The sequence below is a fragment of the Syngnathus scovelli genome, chromosome 8 (genome assembly GCF_024217435.2).
Source record: "Syngnathus scovelli strain Florida chromosome 8, RoL_Ssco_1.2, whole genome shotgun sequence".
In the NCBI taxonomy this organism is placed as follows: Eukaryota; Metazoa; Chordata; class Actinopteri; order Syngnathiformes; family Syngnathidae; genus Syngnathus; species Syngnathus scovelli.
Window position 1 is genome coordinate 2917618 of NC_090854.1, and position 19883 is coordinate 2937500.

Here is a 19883-nt window from a genome sequence, read left to right on the forward strand (position 1 = left end):
CCCTTTAAAGGCCTAGAGACACCGGTATATGTATAAATCGGTTTTAGTTAGCTTATGGGCTTATAAATATAAATTGACGATCGAAACAACGAAATGGAAGCTGTTGCTCTGAAAATGTAATTAAAATTTGCCGCGCAGACGAGTTTGACTGCACTCCTTCTAGACTGGGGAAGAAGCCGGAAGTGGCGTCTCAAGTTGTACGCGTTTAGCTTGAGTGAATGGAAAACAACAGTATGTCGAAGCGCGGAGGCAAAAGGTGTATCGCGATGGGATGCAGTAACACCAACGGAGCAGGTGTATCGCTATTTTTTTTTCCAAAAGACGAGGGTTTGAGGAAACAATGGACCAAACAGGTACAAAGGACGCGGAAAGACTGGTCTGGTCCTACAGATTATAGTGTTCTGTGCAGTGCACATTTCCAGGAAACGTGCTTTGAACCTGGACCCCTTATGAGGATCAAACTCGGCATAAGTACACGGTGCAAGCTAGTGCTCAAAAAGGATTCTGTCCCAACAATTTTTTCAAGACCAATGACCGCAACTGTTGACAATGCTTCTGCTGGTAGCCCTAGCCAGACTAGTGGCCATAGTTCTACCCCAACCAGGGCTACAACGCCAGTCACAGAACAAGAGCGGACTCCATTTGGGAAGCCTAGACGTGCTTTTGTCAAACGAGAGAGGAAAAGGGTAAGTTTAATTTTAATTAAGTCAGGCCACTGTACCAAGAATAATACTAGTAATATACCTGTGTTGTTTACTTGTATGTGCGTTGTGAACTCTGTCTTGTCACCCTGGGATAGTGAGAAACGTAATTTCGATCTTTTTGTGTGCGGAGGAATTGACAATAAAGGAGACTTTGACTTTGAGACTTTGACTTTGAAAAGTATGTCGAAGCGTGACGGAAAGGGTACAATTAAGAAAACGTGCTCAGCTCGTCGAAAAAATGCGATTTAAGCAATAAAATTAAAAATGCGCCTAAAACCTAAACCAAACGCTGCAGATGTTCATTTCTTCATGCGCAGTGGTCAACTCGGCACTCTAAAGCCCCCTGAGAACTTTTTACTATGCCAACCTAACCACAGTGACGGGAGAGGCACAATTCAGAAAACGTGCTCAGCTCGTCGAGAAAATGCGATTTAAGCAATAAAATTTAAAAAGCGCAAAAAACCTAAACCAAACGTTGCAGGTGGTCATTTCTTCATGTGTCGTGGTCAACTCGGCACTCTAAAGCCCCCAAGAGCACTTTTTTCTATGCCAACTTAACCAGAGTGACGGGAGGGGCACAAATCAGAAAACATGCTCAGCTCGTCGAGAAAATGTGATTTAAGCAATAAAATTAAAAATGCGATTTAAACCTAAACCAAACGTTGCAGGTGGTCATTTCTTCATGTGCCGAGATCAACTCGGCACTCTAAAGCCCCCAAGAGCACTTTTTACTATGCCAACCTAACCAGAGTGACGGGAGGGGCACAATTCAGAAAACGTGCTCAGCTCAGCCCAAGTTAACTGCTAGATTCATCATATTCTGCGTCAAAAGAGGTTTCTGAATCGGATATAATGATGCTAATATTGCCGCTAGAAACGGAGCTGTTGCTATCATCTGCCATGTTGTTTGGGTTTGTTGAGATCCGGATGTACAACTTGTGACGTCACAGTAATGGCGCCACCAGTGTGGCTGCGTGCGGAACCCGATCGATAAACTGGCATTTAATTTTAGCTTTATTCTTAGTAATCGGTGTCCATTTTTAATTTCCAATGCGGCAAATGTGTTCTCTTTATACATTCTATCAAATTCCGTTCTAATTGAAAAAAAAAAAAAGGGATGTCTCTGGGCCTTTAAACGGCGAGCCGGTCACTTACATCAGATAAGTGCATGATTGACATTGGGGATTCAAGATTCAAGAGTGTTTTATTTGCCATGTTTGAGCGTGCCAAACAAGGAATTTGACTTCGGTAAATCACAGCCTCTGTTCAACATTTAGGTGACTAACAACAACACTCAGGACATATGAAAAATGGCAGATATTCTCAAACATCCCCTGATCTTAAACTCCCAAGAGGGCAAGGAAAAACTCAAAACTCCAGCTAGGGGAAATGAGAAACCTTGAGAAGAGACCACAGATGGGAGGGTCCCTCTTCTAGGATGACCAGGCTGCAATGGATGCAGAGAGGACACATCGTACAAACAGTGTAGACAATTCAAAAAAGGTGTGGAGAGCAGGATGTTATTGCATAGTAATGACTCTGAGACTCTAAGATTGGTGTGAGTTCATCAGAGCAACAGCCTGGGGGAAGAAGCTGTCTCTGTGTCTGTTGGTTTTAGTGTACAGAGCTCTATAACGCCGTCCGGAGGGGAGTAGTTCAAACAGACTGCAACCTGGGTGAGAAGGGTCTGTAGAGATGTTACTTGCACGTTTCCTGGTCCTGGACAGGTACAAGTCTTGGATAGACGGGAGGTTGATTCCAATTATCTTTTTTGCAGTCCTTATTGTCCGATGCAGTCTGTGCTTGTCTTGTTTGGAGGCCGATCCAAACCAGACAGTGATGGAGGTGCAGAAGACAGACTGGATGATGGCAGTGTAGAAGGTCTTCAGCAGCTCCCGCGGCAGGTTGAACTTCTTGAGCTGTCTCAGGAAGTACAGCCTCTGCTGGGCCTTCTTCCGGACAGAGTCTATGTGGCCGGTCCATTTCAGGTCCTGAGAGATTGTGGTTCCCAGGAACTTGAAGGTGTCTGTGGAGAGAATAGTATTCATGCGGATAGTGAGGGGTGAAAGTGGTGAAGGGTCGTGCCTGAAGTCCACTGTCAACTCCACGGTCTTGAGCGGGTTCAGCTCCAGGTGGTTTTGGCTGCACCAGTGGACCAGCCGCTCCACCTCCTGTCTGTACGCAGTCTCATCACCGTTCTGGATCAGTCCGATGAGAGAGGTGTCGTCTGCATACTTCAGGAGCTTCACAGGAGAGTCACCTGCGGAGAAATCATTGGTGTAGAGAGAGAAGAGCAGTGGGTAGAGGACGCACCCCTGAGGGGCTCCAGTATTGGTGGTCCGGGTGTCAGATGTGATGCTCCCCAGCCTCACACGCTGTCTCCTGTTGGTCAGGAAGCTGGTGATCCACTGACAGGTGGAGGCAGTCAGAATTCTGAGATGTTCACAGGTTAGCTGGGAGACATATCGTATTTGGAAAAAGTCAAAGTCTCCTTTATTGTCAATTCCTCCGCATGTCAAGACACACAAAGAGATCGAAATTACGTTTCTCACTATCACAGAGTGACAAGACAGAGTTCACAACGCACATCCAAGTAAACAACACAGGAAAAATAAAACAAGAAGATGAACAATAAGAGTGATAGCACGCTAGCCGCTCCCGATGCACAGCAGAGTCCGGAAAGATGACAGTCAACCAGGCCACTGTGAACACGAGCACACAGCAGGCACGCACTGTCCGGTTCGTGGATCCTATCAGGCGAACGCAACCCATCTTGTCGTCCCGCGAACGAACGTACGCCAGGATAATGGAAGGCACGGCTAGGCGAGCTGGGTTGGCCGCAAACCTGGCCCGACGTCTCCGCGCTGGCCCCTCTTCTCTTTTTGTTTACATTCACTGAAGCTAAACGCGTACAACTTGAGACGTCATGAGACGTCACTTCCGGCTGGCGGCTCGGTGCAGTCAAACTCGTCTGTGCGGCAAATTTAAATTATATTTTTCAGAGCAACAGCTTCCTTTTCGTTGTTTCGAGCGTCAATTTATATTTATAAGCCCATAAGCTAACTAAAACCGATTTATACATATACCGGTGTCTCTAGCCCTTTAAGAGCGTCTTTTAGAATGGCTTTACTGCTCCCACTAGCTTTCTTTGGAGGCATGATTAGGGGTTAATACAATCCTCAAAGTAATGAAATCACAATAACAACGGACTCAGTCGGCATCCGGACCGCGCGGTCGGGGTTTCTCAGGTCCTCTCGGGTCATCTCGCGAGGTTCGACCTCCAAAATTTGTTCGACAACCGAGGCAAAAATATCTCGAATTTTTTGTTCGAATTCCGATTTGTTCGAGAACCGGGACGTTTGAAAACCGAGGTTTGACTGTATTTTAATTAGCATTTACAGGGATGAGAACTTTCCGTGTTTTTTCCGTCGAAATTATCATTTTCGTGAAATACGTTGAGTAAAAACGGGGGTGTGGGGGGTTTATGGAAGCGGGCAACGTTAGCCTTGGTGACTCGCGAGCATTCGCCCGGCCGCCGCGGCCGCATCTTTTGGCACATCTGAAGGCAAAATTAATTAAGCTGTGAGTATGGAAATCGGCTTGCCTCTGTAAACCTAACTCACTGGCAGCAGTGATGCAACAACAATCCGCCTTATTTTCGGCAGCATTTTGCCGCCATTTTCGTCACATCATTTCCACTTGTACTTACGCGGAGAACTAGTGTTTTTACACCGCCACAATGTTATTTAGTAAGATAGATCTATGGCCTACTCAGCAAAAGTTTTCGCCAGCATGAGGATCGTGCCAGAGAAATAGACAAGATGAACGGGATCAAGAACTGCTTCAGATGGGCATGGCTCGAGAGCAGCGTCATCATACAACTCGGAACATAGTCCGTAACCACGTGCCTGATGGAACATATCCGTAAAGTAGATGTCCCGGGGAAGGTTTTGTGTATTTTCTGTCAAGATATGATCAGCTATGGAGGTCGCAGTGCTAGGAACATTGTGGAGCACATGGAAACAAAAAACACAAAGGTACTTTTGTACTTTTACAAGCATGTGGGTTTAGAACGGGTGAGCAAACCTTTTGACTTGCGGGCCAAATTGGGTGCTAAATTTTGACCGGTGGCCGAACCAGGAGCAGATGGATGTAGTGTTTGTGTGAATATAAACAACATGTAAAGGTCATTGCATAAAAGGTTTTGGCCTTTTGTAGGTAGTAAAGCGTGGATATTCAAAAAAGCTTTTTGAAAACAAATGCATTTATTAACACCATTAAAAAAAATATTTCACCAGAAACTACGATCAGTGATTCTCATTAAATATGACACTGTTATTATGAATAACAATTTCCATCACTTCAGCACCTGCAGGTCAGGTTTATGAAAGATGTTCATCTATTGAGGCGAAATCACATCAAACGTCAAACATTCTGAACAAATACATCATCTTGAAGAATCAGTGAAAGAATACATCTAAATAAAGTAATAAAGAAATCAAAACGGCAACACGGTGACAGATATCTGAAAATCAGAGCAGAGCGTTAACTCACAAACACCTGGTGACAGTGGTGAGGAAACGGGAAACACTTCGTAAAGTCGGCCTTAAAAACTTCAAAAGTTAAGATCAGTCGCAAACATGTGGTGCATCAATGTCCTTGAGCATCCTGCATTGTTTGGAAATGAGAATGGTCGCTAGTTTCAATCCCTGCTATTTGTTCAAATTATGTTCAAAATGCATTTTGTTTTTTACAACAAACTTGAGAAACTCCCCTTCATTTTCAGTGGGAATAGTGTTGTTGGTCTCCCTTTTTTGCTAGTGGAGTCTGGAGTAAAATTTGTTGTGGCAATTCTTAGGATAGAGCCGAGGTGTTGGTCTGTTAACCTCGATCTGTGATGGGCTTTGTTGACGTTCATGTGGCTGAACGTCTGCTCACACACGTAGGTCGGGCCAAATTGTCCACTCTTTTGAACACCCCGCACTCAGTGTCCACCTTTCTTTTTCTTGGGCCATTCATTTTAATGGAAGGATTACAGGGGAAAGTTTGTGGGTGGCCATAGCGTAAAACTCTATCTGAAAGCTCAGTGGGCGAATTACAAGAATGCTGACGTATCAGCCCACACTCGAAATTCGGCAGTGATAGAAATAGAGCGCGGAGTGCGCCGGGTCCAGTCCATATTACTGAGTACGTACACGCACTTAAAAGTCCCAATGATCGTCACACACATCTGGGTGTGGTGAAATTTGTCCTCTGCATTTAACCCATCCCCATGTGATTTTGATCTATCCTCTGGGGGAGAGGGGAGCAGTGAGCAGCAGCGGTGCCGCGCTCGGGAATCATTTATCTAATCTAATCCCCCAATTCCAACCCTTAATGCTGAGTGCCAAGCAGGGAGGCAATGGGGCCAATTTTTATAGTCTTTGGCCTGACCCACCCGGGGATTGAACCCACGAACTTCCAGTCTCAGGGCGGACACTCTACCACTTGGCCACTGAGCTTGTGAGTGTGCACTGAGCTTTCTGACACGGCTTCCGGGAGTAAATGCGCGGGCGGGCGTTTCCCCATCTACTGGGGAAACGCAGTCATTGCAGGGAAAATGACCCCAAAAAAATTTTAATAATACAATTTATTCAGGTTTGACAGGCCGGATTAAACAGCCGTGTGGGCCGAATGTGGCCCGCGGGCTGTAGTTTGCCCATGTCTGGTTTCGAAAGTAACATGACGCTACATGTAAGTTAATGTTACGCTATTGTCATGATATTGTTAAAGAATTCTTTAACGATGTGTGTGTGTGTGTGTGTGTGTGTGTGTGTGTGTGTGTGTGTATGTGTATGTGTGTGTGTGTGTGTGTGCGTGTGTATGTGTGTGTGTGTGTGTGTGTGTGCGTTGCTATGATATATAAATTGCTATGATATAAATTGTGCTTTGGGCCATATAATCCTTGACAAGAATAACGCTATCGCAATGTTTTATTTTTCCCCCCCAGTTTGTTTTTTGTTTAATAAAGGTTTTAAATGATTGTGTGCACAATTTTGTTCAAGCAATTTGAAAACACATATTTTAAGGTTGGCATTTGAATAAAGTATTAATACACAGCTATATAGTGCTTACTGAGGCTCCTTGTGGATTTTTGGCAGACTTTGACAACCTTCTTGGAGGCGAGGTTGGCGTGGAGGAGTTTGGGAAGCTTCCATTTGGTGCATGTGAAGAAACAATCAGGTAAAATATCTATATTTTAATAGTGTGTATAATGTTACAGAAACTACAGTGCAGTGAGCATGTATTTGCCCTGTTCTCAAATCATTTTTGCATCGTCTCATTACTTAAAGTAAGATGATCACAAAGAATATCAGACAAACATAACACAAATACACAAAATGCAAATTTTAATAAATAATTTTACTACCCTATCCAAGGATGATGGGTATTTGCTCTACATGCTCGACTGGATTAAAAGCGGAAAGAATGCTGGTCAGAGGCTGTCAAGTCCATTGACGCACTCTAGCCAACTAGCACGGCACACCTTCAACAACCTCATGGGCAAATCCAGGAAATCGCAACGTATTTGCCCCATTTCTGTCAACATCATTGCTTTGCAACTGGTAAAGAATGGGGTATACAAAACAAAAGATTGCGACGCAGCCTACCTGGTTAACAAAGAAGTGGCTGTACTCTGGAAAATACCGGCGCCCCCTGGTCAAACAATCTCTGGGGAGTTCACATCAGAGGAATTTGCCAATGCTGTTCATCAACCAAAACCTGGAAAAGCCTGGGGCCTGATTCCATCTGCCCGGAGCTGATTACACATGCTGGAGTTGTTCTGAAGTCTTTGTTAAACATGTTCTTATCTTCCTGCCTGCATACACTCAAGCTTCCCAAAATCTGGAGGAAAATGTCTGTGGTTGCTATCCCAAAGCCGTCGAAGCCATTAGAAGATCCGAAGAGCTACACACCTATCACTCTTTTGTGTATACCCTTTAAGATCCTAGAGAGACTAATCTTCACCTGCGTTGAACCTATCATCGATCTGATGCTTCCCAGTGAGCAAGCTGGATTCCACCGTAGGAGATCTACCGCAGATCGAGTCACTATGTTGACTCAAGAAGTTGAGGACTGTTTCTCGGCAAAAGAAAAATCTGGTGCTGTGTTTGTAGATCTTACAGCAGCCTACGATACCGTCTGGAATCGCGGCCTTAAATGCAAGCAGAGGTGGAAGCTGAAGCTCAGTACCACCAAAAGAGTGACGGCTGCCTTCCATCTTTCCAAAAAGGAGGCGAAACGTGATCTTAACGTACACGTTACCAGCTCAGTGGCCTAGTGGTAGAGTGTCCGCCATGAAACTGGAAGGTTGTGGGTTCAAACTCCGGCCGGGTCATACCAAAGACTATAAAAATGGGACCCATTGCCTCCCTGCTTGGCACTCAGCATTGAGGGTTGGAATTGGGGGATTAGATCACTCCCCAAGGGATGAATCAAAGTCACACAGGGATGGGTTAAATGCAGAGGACAAATTTCATCACACCCAGTTGTGTGTGTGACGATCATTGGGACTTTAATTTTAATGTTAATAAAGGTTCTCTATATTTCTTTGCCAAGCCTACAAAGCGTGGCATTAAACTACAGAGCACTCGCATACCGCTGTCGCCAAGAGTCACTGTGTAAAAACCTCACAACACACGTCAGCCTCCTGTGAAGATTGGCTAGTTCAAGCTGGGGAGCTGACGGTAAGACACTCCGTACACACTCTAGCTTCGGTCTATTCTGCCAGCGAATATTGCACTCCTGTTTGGTGTCGTAGTGCTCACACCCGTCTAATAGACAAGCCAATTAACGACACTCGCGCTTAGTGACAAGTTGCCTTCGGCCCACACCAACGGACAAACTGTACACATTTGCAGGCATCCAAACATCCGAGTTCCGCGGTAAGAGAGCTCGCCGGGCACAGGAGCCCGATCACCTTCTGCACGATCGTCTTCTCTCTCCAACACCTAGAGTACACCAGCAACTCAAGTCGAGACAACTGTTTGTCCCTGCTGCACTGGAGCTGCTGAATGAAGCTGACCAGTCAGGCAGCAATGTAACAACTTGGGCAGACAGCGAATGGAACATGGAATGGAAAGAAAGCTCTTCCCGACTTCGCGGATTCATCGCAGAGGCCAGCACAATACCACCAGGAATATGTTTCCCCAGACCAGCTTGGGTAAGGCTTAACCACCTTTGAGCTGGTGTTGGTCTCTTCCGCTCAACCATGCACAAATGGGTATTGGCACCTACTGCAAGATGCGTGTGGCTCAGAGGAACAGACTGCAGACCATGTTATAAGATGTCAGCTGGCTAACTGACATTTGCCCCCAAATATAACATCGACACCTTCAAAGGACCATATCGTCAATATGAAGATGGATAGCGAAACCATGTGAGTCATGGTTGGGCATGAATTTCCTGTTGCATTGTGGTCCAGTACACACTTTTTAAACCCTCCTTAATACTTTTATGCTACATAAGCCTTTCCCATTTTCTTGATAGCCATTCCCACACATTTCTGTGCATGTATTGTACCTTTACAGTAAATAAAAGAACAAAGAAGTGATATTGTCATGTTTAAACTCCTGCTGCACTGGTTGGTGAGTCTTCCCTCGCACGTGGTCGACTGGCGCCTCCTGCGCTTGAACTCAGTCCCGTCCACAGTGACGCACATTGCTCAGAGGCACGTCCCACACTATCAGCGCTCATGGCTGCTGCACCGACTCCTGGACGGCAGTGCTTTTTTCCTACGTGCGCAGCCAGCCGCTCACCCAGCGCTTGTCCTTAGTGAAACACATTGCTCAGAGGCACACCCTGTGCTATAAGCGCTCATTGCTGCTGCTCCGACTCTTTCTGCACCGCCGTGCATTTGTCAACTATACTAGTACCGTATTTTCACAACTATAGGGTGCACATAAACGTCTTTAATTTTCTCAAAAAACCAAGGTGCGCCATTTAAGAAGGCGTGTCTTTTGTGTGAACCAAATTCAAAAATCTGTAAAGTTGTTTTGTGTGGCTTCCGTAATATACAGGCGTAGACGTAGATTGGGACAAAAAAAAAAAAAAATCAGAGGACTAGACATGACATGGAGTACGTACCTTTACCACCATTGTTTTGTGTAGCTTCTGCCACGTAGATCGGGACAATAAAAACAATCACAGTGTAACGTAAAGGAGTACATCCCTTCGCCACCATTGTTTTGTGTGGCTTCCGCCACACAGAGACGTAATATACAGTCACCCGATGAACCAGATATTACGTTTTACGTCGATCGGGGCGGTAAACCAATCAGACGACTGGATGTAACATGTAGAGGAGTATGTACCTCCGGCACCATTGGTAAATAAATACTATCGTTTGAGCAAAGTACGTACCTCCGCTGCCATTGATAAATACTACCGTTTCTTACGCCACACAGAGACGTAATAAACAGTCATAATATGTAGACCCGATAAACCAATCAAAGGACATTACGTTTTATGTAGATCGGGCCGGTAAACCAATCAGAGGACTTCACGTAAGACGTGGAGTGTGTACCTCCACCGCCATTGATAACTAAATACAATCGTTTGTGCAAAGAAAACAGCATCAGGACCCTCTAAAATGGCATCGACAAAGAGACATGCTAACGAGGCACAATTCAAGCTTCCTGGAAAGCCGGGATCATTGCCGAAGAGCAATGTGACAACGACGAGACGAGAGAAATTGGCATGTCAGATGGTGAACTTGCCCAACTGTTTAATTTGGATACAGAAGATGAGGACTTGGACGGATTTGCGTATGAATAACGATCAACAATAATGTGAGTACAGTAGAGTACATGGTTAAACAGTAGAATAAAGTACAACCGAACTCACTTTCTTGCTCCCGTGACATTTTTTTTTGTTTCCCGTAAATCATGGCATGCATGCGCCCTATGATGCGGTGCACCCTATGTCTGTGTTAAATACAGTAATGGCACACTTACTAACTGAGACTGCGCCTTTTAGTACGGTGCGCCCTTTGGTCATGAAAATACGGTAAGTAAGTAATGTGGTAATGATCAAGTAATAATGTGTTGATAATTTCACATATATAAGTCGCTCCTGATTATAAGTAGTACCCTCGGCCAAATTATGACAAAAACTGCGACTTATGGTCCGGAAAATACGGTAATTACTAATTTGTTCTTTGAATCGCATCTTCCAATGGCATGCCACTTTGCTGAGGATTCCATACGATACAGTCTAACTACAGTCTCTGCACAAGTCAGAAAGCCAGATCTGATATGCTTGTAGCTCTTAGTGGTTGAGAATAGTGATTAGCTTCACTAGTTCGGGCTGGACTGGCGCTGAGAAATGAGGGCAGCAGCGCAAAGCTTTATCTTGGTCACCAAAGTGGGTCCATTCATGCTCTGGCAACCCTGTATGATAACTGTAAAATTTAATCATTGCCACACTATGCACACGGCCGTTCTATGGTACAAATGTGTTGAATGTATTTTATCAAAATCAGACAGATAGTAGCATGGTTACTTGCAAAATATGCAAGTCTATCCTCACTTGCCATAAGGCACGAGTGGATTGGAAACAGTAAAACCAAGAAATGCTTGTGTTTTTGCAACCTAACTACAATAACGTCTTTAAACAACACTATAGACTACAAGACAAGACCAGTCGGCAAAAATTTAAATGTGCAAAAATTTTGAATGCTGATAATCCTCCCCAAAAAGACTGTGTCTTGTAATGTGAAAATGTTTAGGGAGAACTGTTTTGGTTTTTTATATTGTGAAAACCTAGCATCTTAACCCTGCATGAGTGACTGAACCCTACACTCTTCCATAAGTGGGTCAAAAATGACCCATATTAGAATGAATGCGTTTTATGACATTTTTTGCCATTTTGCTCAAGAATAATCATCTATATAACATTTAGTATTATATTTACATTATTTACACAATAATTATTTAATGATTGAAATATCTTTATTTTTCACTTTTTAATATTTTTGAACAAGAAAAATTACATGGAACAACAATGTGTGTGTGTTTTGCCTCTTTTTCTCATCACTGCCTGCAGTTCAGGCAAACTACCATCTTCTGGCTGTGATCATTGCACACAGGTGCACACCTATTGCTGATCTTGCGGTCTTTTCTGCTTGGGCAGATCTGACACCTCTTTCTCTTTGGTTGGCCCAGGCTGCTACTTTCCTGTGGCTGGGTTGTGGGTTTTGTCACCCCACACCTTTCCATTGTTTCTATAATTGGGGTTTGTAGCTGGGGGCAGCGTTCCAGCAGACTCCTCATGAGTGGTGTGACAAGCTCCTTTGACAGCTCTTTGAGGAAGAGCCGTCGTGCATTGGTGATGCCACTCTTGAAATCTGGGTGTTGAGCTGTGAAAAAGGTGTGGGCATTCAGGTGGCCACCTCTGTGTTTGGTGCTCGACACTTCCTTTCGTCTTATTGTAAATTGTGATCACTTCTGTTTTTTTCTTCACGCTAGTTTCATCCACTACTTTGTCGTGGTGCATCGTGCTCAGGAGCACAACAGCTTTTCCTTTCTTCCTGACATAGCTGACTATGGTAAGGTTGTCATTGAATCCAAGCTCTGTGCTGTGAACCTCCCTGGATTTGGAAGGCTTCATCAGAGGAGAGATATCTGGCTTGTTCTGGCGTAGAGTCCCCACAATGGTGAGATCCTTATCCAAGAGATGCTGCGCAAGAGGCACACTGATGAAGAAGTTGTCCATTGTTATGTTTCGACTTGTGTGTCTAAATTGACTACACAACTGCTGGCCAATGGTTTCACCCAGATTCTTCTCAACTTCTCCTGGTTGTCTCCCCGTGTAAACTATGCCGTCTATCGCATAGGGGATGCGTGCATCACAAACCCAAAATATATTTAGTACTTTGCGGGCTTGCTTGGCATGTACTGTAGGAACTTGCACCTACCCCTGAAAGGCACAAGCTGTACGTCCACAGCAACACAATCACTGGGGATGAATCACTGTCGGCAATTGACCAGAAACAGGTCCCATACATAACGAAAAGCTGCCATGTGGCCTGTTTCCAGCCGGAAGGCTCTGGTCCTTTTATCATCAAAGCGCAAGGTATGGCAAATGTCTTCAAATCTCCCAATCGACATCGTGGCCTTGTACATATTATATGAGATAATCTTACATGTATCAGCTCTTGCTATGTAAAATATCTTTGTGAGGAGTGACACTTCTCATATAGATTGTGTGGTCCACAGCCACAGTTGATGAGGATCAAAGGTTCCCATTGGATTCCATAGAAAATGCATGCGAGTCATTTTTGACCCACTTATGGAAACTTGGGATAGTATTACAAAAACTACAATTTCTCAAAATATATAATAGGTATTAAAAATGTCAATAGATAATGTCAAAAACATGTTTTTTGAGGAATTCCTGGAATATGAAATAACAGTTTTAAATTACAAAGATATTTAAAAAAAACAACCTTACCGGGTCATTTTTGACCCACTTATGCATCTAAGGGTTAAGGGTGTTATACATTTTTGTAACGAAAAAGTTCACTGCCCATATGAAAACTTGATCAATCATACCCTTGTCATGATTTTTTACCATAAAAAATTATTTTTCTTTTCAAAGTGAGCTTCATCTTTCAACCACTTGGCCTGACTTGACAGAAGGCACAGTTTTGGACAATGATGTCTACAGGTAAGCAAGTTCTTCAATCTTAACATGCCTCTTATTTTTTTCTCACTATAATTCAGTTTTTTTACCCAATATATATGTATATGCCATATTGCGATTCCTTAAGTGCAGCTGTAGTGATATTTTAAGTTTATTTGTTTTTATTTTGGTATTTGAAAATATCTCTAGATAGGCCTGTAACTACTTCAGCTTATTAATGAAAACATCTTCATATATGTCTGTAACCATACTATAATTTTATTCTATAAAAAAAAGACATTTTCTCACCGTCTGAAGTGACAAGAGTTTATAATGTAGCAAAACAAAAACATACATCTGTACGTTGTTGCTAACCACTTTTTTTTTTTATATCGTCCTCCAACCCCACTACATTGACAATTTTGAAATGATTGAAATGTTTTATTCAGGGATGAGAATTTTCTGGGATCCACAGATTTCTGTGTTTTTTTCCGTCGAAAGTATCATTTTCGTGAATCGTGTGACTCCGTTGAGAATTATTATTATTTTTTGTATATATGGAAGCGGCCGGCCAACTGGCCGGGCAACGTTAGCCTCGGCGACTCGCGAGCATTCGCCCGCCCACCGCGACGGCATCTTTTGGCACATCTTTGTGCAAAATTAGTTAAACTGTGTGTACGGAAATCGGCTTGCCTCGGTAAACCTAACTCACTGGCAACTGTGATGCAACAACATCCGCCTTATTTTCGGCAACATTTTGGCGCTACATTCGTCACATCATTTCCACTTCTTAACTTACGCGGAGAACTAGTGTTTTTACACCACCACAATGTGAATTTGCAATTGGGTTCTCATCACTTATATTAATAATGATAACACGAGTTATTTAGTTAGATAGAACTAGGGCCTACTCAGCAAAAGTTTTCACCAGCATGAGGATTGTGCCTGGGAAATAGACAAGACGAACGGGATCAAGAACTGCTTCAGATGGGCATGGCTCGAGAGCAGCGTCATAGTACAACTCGGAACACAGTCCGTAACCACGTGCCTGACGGAACATACCGTAAAGTAGATGTCCCGGGGAAGGTTTTGTGTATTCTCCGTCAAGATATGATCAGCTATGGCGGTCGCGGCGCTAGGAACATTAAGGAGCGCATGGAAACAAAAAACACAAAGGTACTTTTTTATTTTACAAGCATGTGGGTTTAGAAAGTAACATAATGTTACACGTAAGCTGATGTTACGCTATTGTCATTATATTGTCATGATATTGTCGTGATATCGTTAAAGAATAAATCTTCAATGATATATATATCATCCGACCCCCATATAGTATATATATATATATATATATATACACAGTGGAGCCTCGGTTTTCTAACTGTTAGGTTACGGATTCTAGTTATTGATCTGACTCCAAATTGCGATCAACACTTAACACATAAATTGCTATGTCCTAATCCACACACTGGCGCACCTAACAATTTTGCGAGTTCGTTCTGTCAAAGAGAAGACCAGTAGATCAATCAGACCAAATTTACCAATTATTTATTCCTGACAAAGCGCACTAATACAGGCCTGGGTCCCGGGTCCCTCACACTAAAACTCGTGCGTTTTTGTGACCACCAAAAGACGACACATTCTTCCGGGTTGCCCAGTTTTAAAGAAACACAATATGAATATTAAAGCATGCAAAATATTGTGAGATGATTGGTCGATGGCCATCTCCTCCCCGGTCCAGGTGTCGCTGAGGTCAGACGGTTGGGTTTTTCCCTCGAAGGCCGGTCTCATAGACGTGCTGTTGTTCTTGTTTCCTAACCGACCTTGAGATGGTCTCCTCCGGTACTCCCTATCTGGGCCTATTCCACAACACTTCAAAGAAAACAAGTTCATGCAGTTTGCCTGCACATTCCTCGCCCCCCACCAATCCACACGAGCACTCCAATACTAGATATTAATATGACTATAAGTTTAACACAACCTTAAAAAATATGTTTGCAAACTCCCAAAAGCACATTTCCCTTTATTCCCTCTCATGACCTCATTTATGAGGTCATCACCCGTTACCCTAGCAAACAGCTACCAGCGCGCTGTCGATCCTTCCTTCCCCCCGCTGCTCATGTTGAGTCACCAGGGCATATTGGCCCATCGGTGGCAACGGGCCAACGGTTTTCTCGATCAACCGGACAGTGAGGGACCTAATACATGGAATACAACAACAATCGCATAAAATCATAATTGTAGTAAAAATAGCTACAGCAACAAGCACAGACATGATGAGGCCTTTCCAGCTTCCGAACGTTTTCATCCAATCAGACCAAATATCGGTGTGTACGCCTGAATGATCTTTCATCTTTTTGTTCAGTGTCCTTAGTCCTTCCAACGCCCTGGTCAGTCGGCCTCCTGGTGCCGTGTTGTTTGAGATGAAAGTACAACATGCATCACCAAACATTCCACACACACACCATGTTCCTTAGCCAATAGCATGTCCAACGCAATTCTATTTTGGAACGCCATTAACGACGTTGCAGCCAATTGTTCATGAACTGCGGCAAATGATTCAGCTGTATAATTACCCAGTCGTTGGACATTGTAATGAACGTAATTAATACGGTCTACATTTTTATTGGGGGTGATCCACAGGAAGATACTTTCGAATCCCGAGGACACTTGATTAACGAATTTATACTTATCTGGCACACCCCGGGGCACTCCTATAGTGTCAATATATGTTGGATCGTCGTCGCTCAACCACGGGGGCAAAACGCCTCTTTTGGCTCGCTTCAGGAGCCCTGCCAGTGGGGACTCCAGGTTCCAATTGAGATTCTGTATTTCAATGGGGACAACTACCACAGGCATTATCAACGACACGAGGGCACAGATACCTGATGCATTCTTCGGCAAGCGATCCTATAATTTGTCATCTCCACACCACAACCAGATGTCACTGGTCTTCCTCTGCTCCTTCCCTCATTGCTGGGTGAATTCTGGCATGTCCTGTTAAAGCTTGAAAGCAAGTGAATTTGGAAAAAAACTTTGTATATCACAATTACAAATTGAAACCTACTCACCCATTTCTATTTTACCACTCTCCCCCTTTGACACATTCACCCAATGTGTCATTACGTATCAAAAGGAACCTGCAAAGCGTCCCCTCTCATCACCACACTCATTGTAGCGAGGCCCGCGGAACCTCTAGTTACCATCTGGGCCCCGGGACCATCACCCCAAGTCCTTGAAACTTGACTGTCCACCACACACACTCGGCAACACAAACAAAAATCATCGCACTCCTGTCAGTGAGCTTATAGCCCGGCTGACAGCGGACATTTGTACACACAAAAACAGACATCAAGTATCAAAATTAAAACAGTCATAAAATGAATCCTGGCGCCCGCGGATCATGTCCTGAAAACCGCGTCATCAACAAGTTCCTCATAAAAACCAAAAGGGCAAGGGTTAACATATTCTTGTAAATCCAACACAAACTTTCCACGAATGCAATCGACAACCTGCAAGAATGAAAACAAGTTACGCAAGCAACGCGCAATCCGCTCCTTGGCTGGTGGCTGATGCTGCAAAAAAAAAAAAAAAAAAATCAAGTCACACAGAAAAGCAAAGCAGAGCGTGCTATTGTCGCAAACATGTTCAAGCGTCAAACAATTGGTCACTGTCCACCTAGTCCGTCACCCCGTCGGGTGAGCTCAAAGTCGTCACACGTCAAATCGTCCAAAGTCTTGCTGTTCGATACTAGTTCTGTCTTGTCTGACCATATCACTGAAATGGGCCTTCTCCATCACATCGTTTTGTTGTCGATGGTGCCCCTGATTTGATCATTGAGCCATGGTTCCGGTCAGAACTCATCACTTACCAGTTCCAGACCCTCCAGTCTGTACCACCCCTTCAGGTGAGAGGAATTTTATCCTCAATTGCAAACACATCACCCCAACTTCAGACCTCTCTGTCCAATCATACTGCGCACACACAGTCATAGATGATCACATGCGCACACACCCATCCACACACTCGCAGACACACACATCCGTCTCTATCACTCAGCTCTCCTCCCACACTAAGCAAAGTTAGTATGTTAGTGTGCAGGCAAACATTGACTCCTAATAGTAACTCTTCACATTTGGACATACTTGTCAACATGACCTATTGTAAAATCTCCAATTCAATTTTCCATAAACTCGCCCATCAGATTCATCGCAAATTGTCATATATGTCTATCTGGGGGGACGACTGTGGGACCCGCGTGTCAGGGGAGCCTCCATAACCTCAGATTGCTCCTACAAACTCGATCTCTATTAATTATCCTAATTAAATTCAATAAAGATGGGTCCGACTATTCCCTCTGGATTTTTACATCATCATTTGGCTCTCCCCCTTTTTCCTGTTGTCTAGCTCAAATATGTTTCTCAGTCTGCTTCTCTTTATTGCCCCTCTTGGCGAGTCTAACTCGCCCCTTTTTCTCTTCCTAAAAATCCTGCCTGTCACACCATCCAGCACCTCTCCCTAGAATGGGCAGTTTTTAATGTAATTTACGTCATTGCTGTCCAGATCTTCTATCCTCAATCTCCCTTGCTGTCAATCCCTGTTAAAATGCCAAAATGCCCCTGTTCCTCTTGACCGAATCCACTTTAGTCCAAATGTCCTATTCTAAAATGTATCTAACTCGACTTCTACTTCTCAAGCCTGACGAGCCAAAATATCAGATCTCGCTCTTACCGTTTTAGCCTATTTGTTTTATCCAAATCTGTTCAATCTCTGACTATGATGCTTTCTACACATTATTCAATTTTTATCAAATCTCCTCAGTTCTGTCAAACTCAGTGCACAATGAAGCTCCTGTCCACCTTGACCCAAGCTCCACCCAGTTTGGTAACGCCACAGCAAGGAGTGCGATTTGGCCGTCGGACACTTCCAACACCCCTGCGTCCCAGAGGCCACACAGAGTGTCTTCCATGCCTTGGTCCGCCTCTTTCGGCCAACGATATTGAGGCCGTTTGATAGGCTGCGTCTCATCCATTTGGAGATCAATAGGGGCCACCGAATGACAAAACCCGATATCAAATGGACCCTGGGACCACAGTGTGTCGGGCAAGGCCGCCAGCATTACTTCAGCGTCCTCATGATCAGTTAACTCCCTACCGTGTGTGCGGGACACCAACATCATCTCCAGCAATCCTGTGTCTGCCATGGGTTGTTTAATTTGGTATGCATTCTGAGACTCAGACCAGTACAAATTAGGAATGTGAGTTTTCCGCCAATCGGTCTGTTGCAACAACTGCTTGACCATTGAGCCCAATTGTCTGGCCTCGTGTCCTGGGGCAAGAGCCAGCGAAATGTGTGGCACCCCTTTCTCTGTCATTTTGAACCACTGCATTTGTTCATATGTCAATTCAGTTGCTGCTGCGACTCCCTCTTTACCAATCAAAATGCACGATGACGTTAAATCCCACATGTGCCCTTCAATTTCTTCAAACAAATCCCGATATACATCATCACTTTTTCGGTCATAAAATAGAGTGCAATGCAAAGGATCAACAGGTGGGTGGTATGGCACCAGTGAGCAGATCCAGGGCTTCCACAGTAGGTAGGTCGAGAACACACCGCCACCAGCAGGGGTCTCTGGCTCCAGCCTGGTCCAGTAGATGGTTGCAGTTTCTGCTTCTGCCGGTAGGGGCGCCATCAGCCACTGACCATGTTGTTGTAGCTGCTGTGAGCACTGGATGCTGATGCCATCTGGAAATTGAATAATCACTCCCTCTGGCCCACACAGAATTCTGGCTTGAACGGCTGACAGCAAGTCCCTTCCCATCAAATTGATCGGAGTGTCTGTGGAATGGATGTATTTGTACCACAGTCTACACCCTGTCCGGGTGATCACAGTTTCAAGTGGTTTGGTAAAAGGCAGAGTACGTGGTTGTCCCGAGAAGCCGACTAAAGTTGTTGTTTTCTTTGATAGTGAGGATACAGGAAGGGCAGTGTTTATTGATGAATAAGTTGCTCCTGTGTCCACCAGCATCTTCACAGGTTTTTCTTTCCACTGTCACATGAAGCATTGGCTCCGCCGGGCCACTGCTTTCCTGGCTCCCTGGGCAGCCCTATTCAAATTGTCCACACCAGAGATCATCATGTTGGTAGTACTGACCTCCGTGCGTTTGTGAGCGGGTGGCTCCGCGCGGTCGATACTGTGGGCATTCTTTTGCCCAGTGGTCGGTTTCGCTGCAGATGAAACATGCGTTGGGCGAATGGGGTTTGTATGCTGCCCTCCCCGGGTAAGCAGGTGCACTCCCTCCCCGGCCTCTATATCCGCCCCGGAACTGGCCCCTTCCGCGCCCCACCACCTGAAGAGCCTGTGACATTCGCATTTCCTTTTTCTGTGATTTAGACTGTTTAGCTTCACCATGCATTTTTGCCAACTGTAATTTCAACAACTGTTTAGATAATGCGTCTGTCTCGTTTTCAACTTTAGCTTGTGACTCAGTGAACATTCTGCAGTGATGCAAA

The 19883-nt window shown here is 44.4% G+C and overlaps 1 protein-coding gene and 1 long non-coding RNA gene across 12 annotated transcripts in view; one reads left to right on the forward strand and one right to left on the reverse strand.

The window, feature by feature from the left end:
• The window catches only part of LOC137840569 (uncharacterized), a 211741-nt gene that overhangs the window by 61715 nt on the left and 130143 nt on the right, over positions 1–19883 (reverse strand). The window lies entirely within an intron of this gene.
• Positions 1–19883, forward strand: part of rab3gap1 (RAB3 GTPase activating protein subunit 1) — a 168683-nt gene that overhangs the window by 35584 nt on the left and 113216 nt on the right. For all 10 annotated transcript variants that reach the window (XM_049727690.2, XM_068651739.1, XM_068651737.1 and 7 more), the window contains 2 exons: positions 6845–6926; positions 13344–13412. In XM_049727690.2, coding sequence (XP_049583647.1) covers positions 6845–6926; positions 13344–13412 — 151 coding nt within the window. The remainder of the gene's footprint in view (positions 1–6844; positions 6927–13343; positions 13413–19883) is intronic.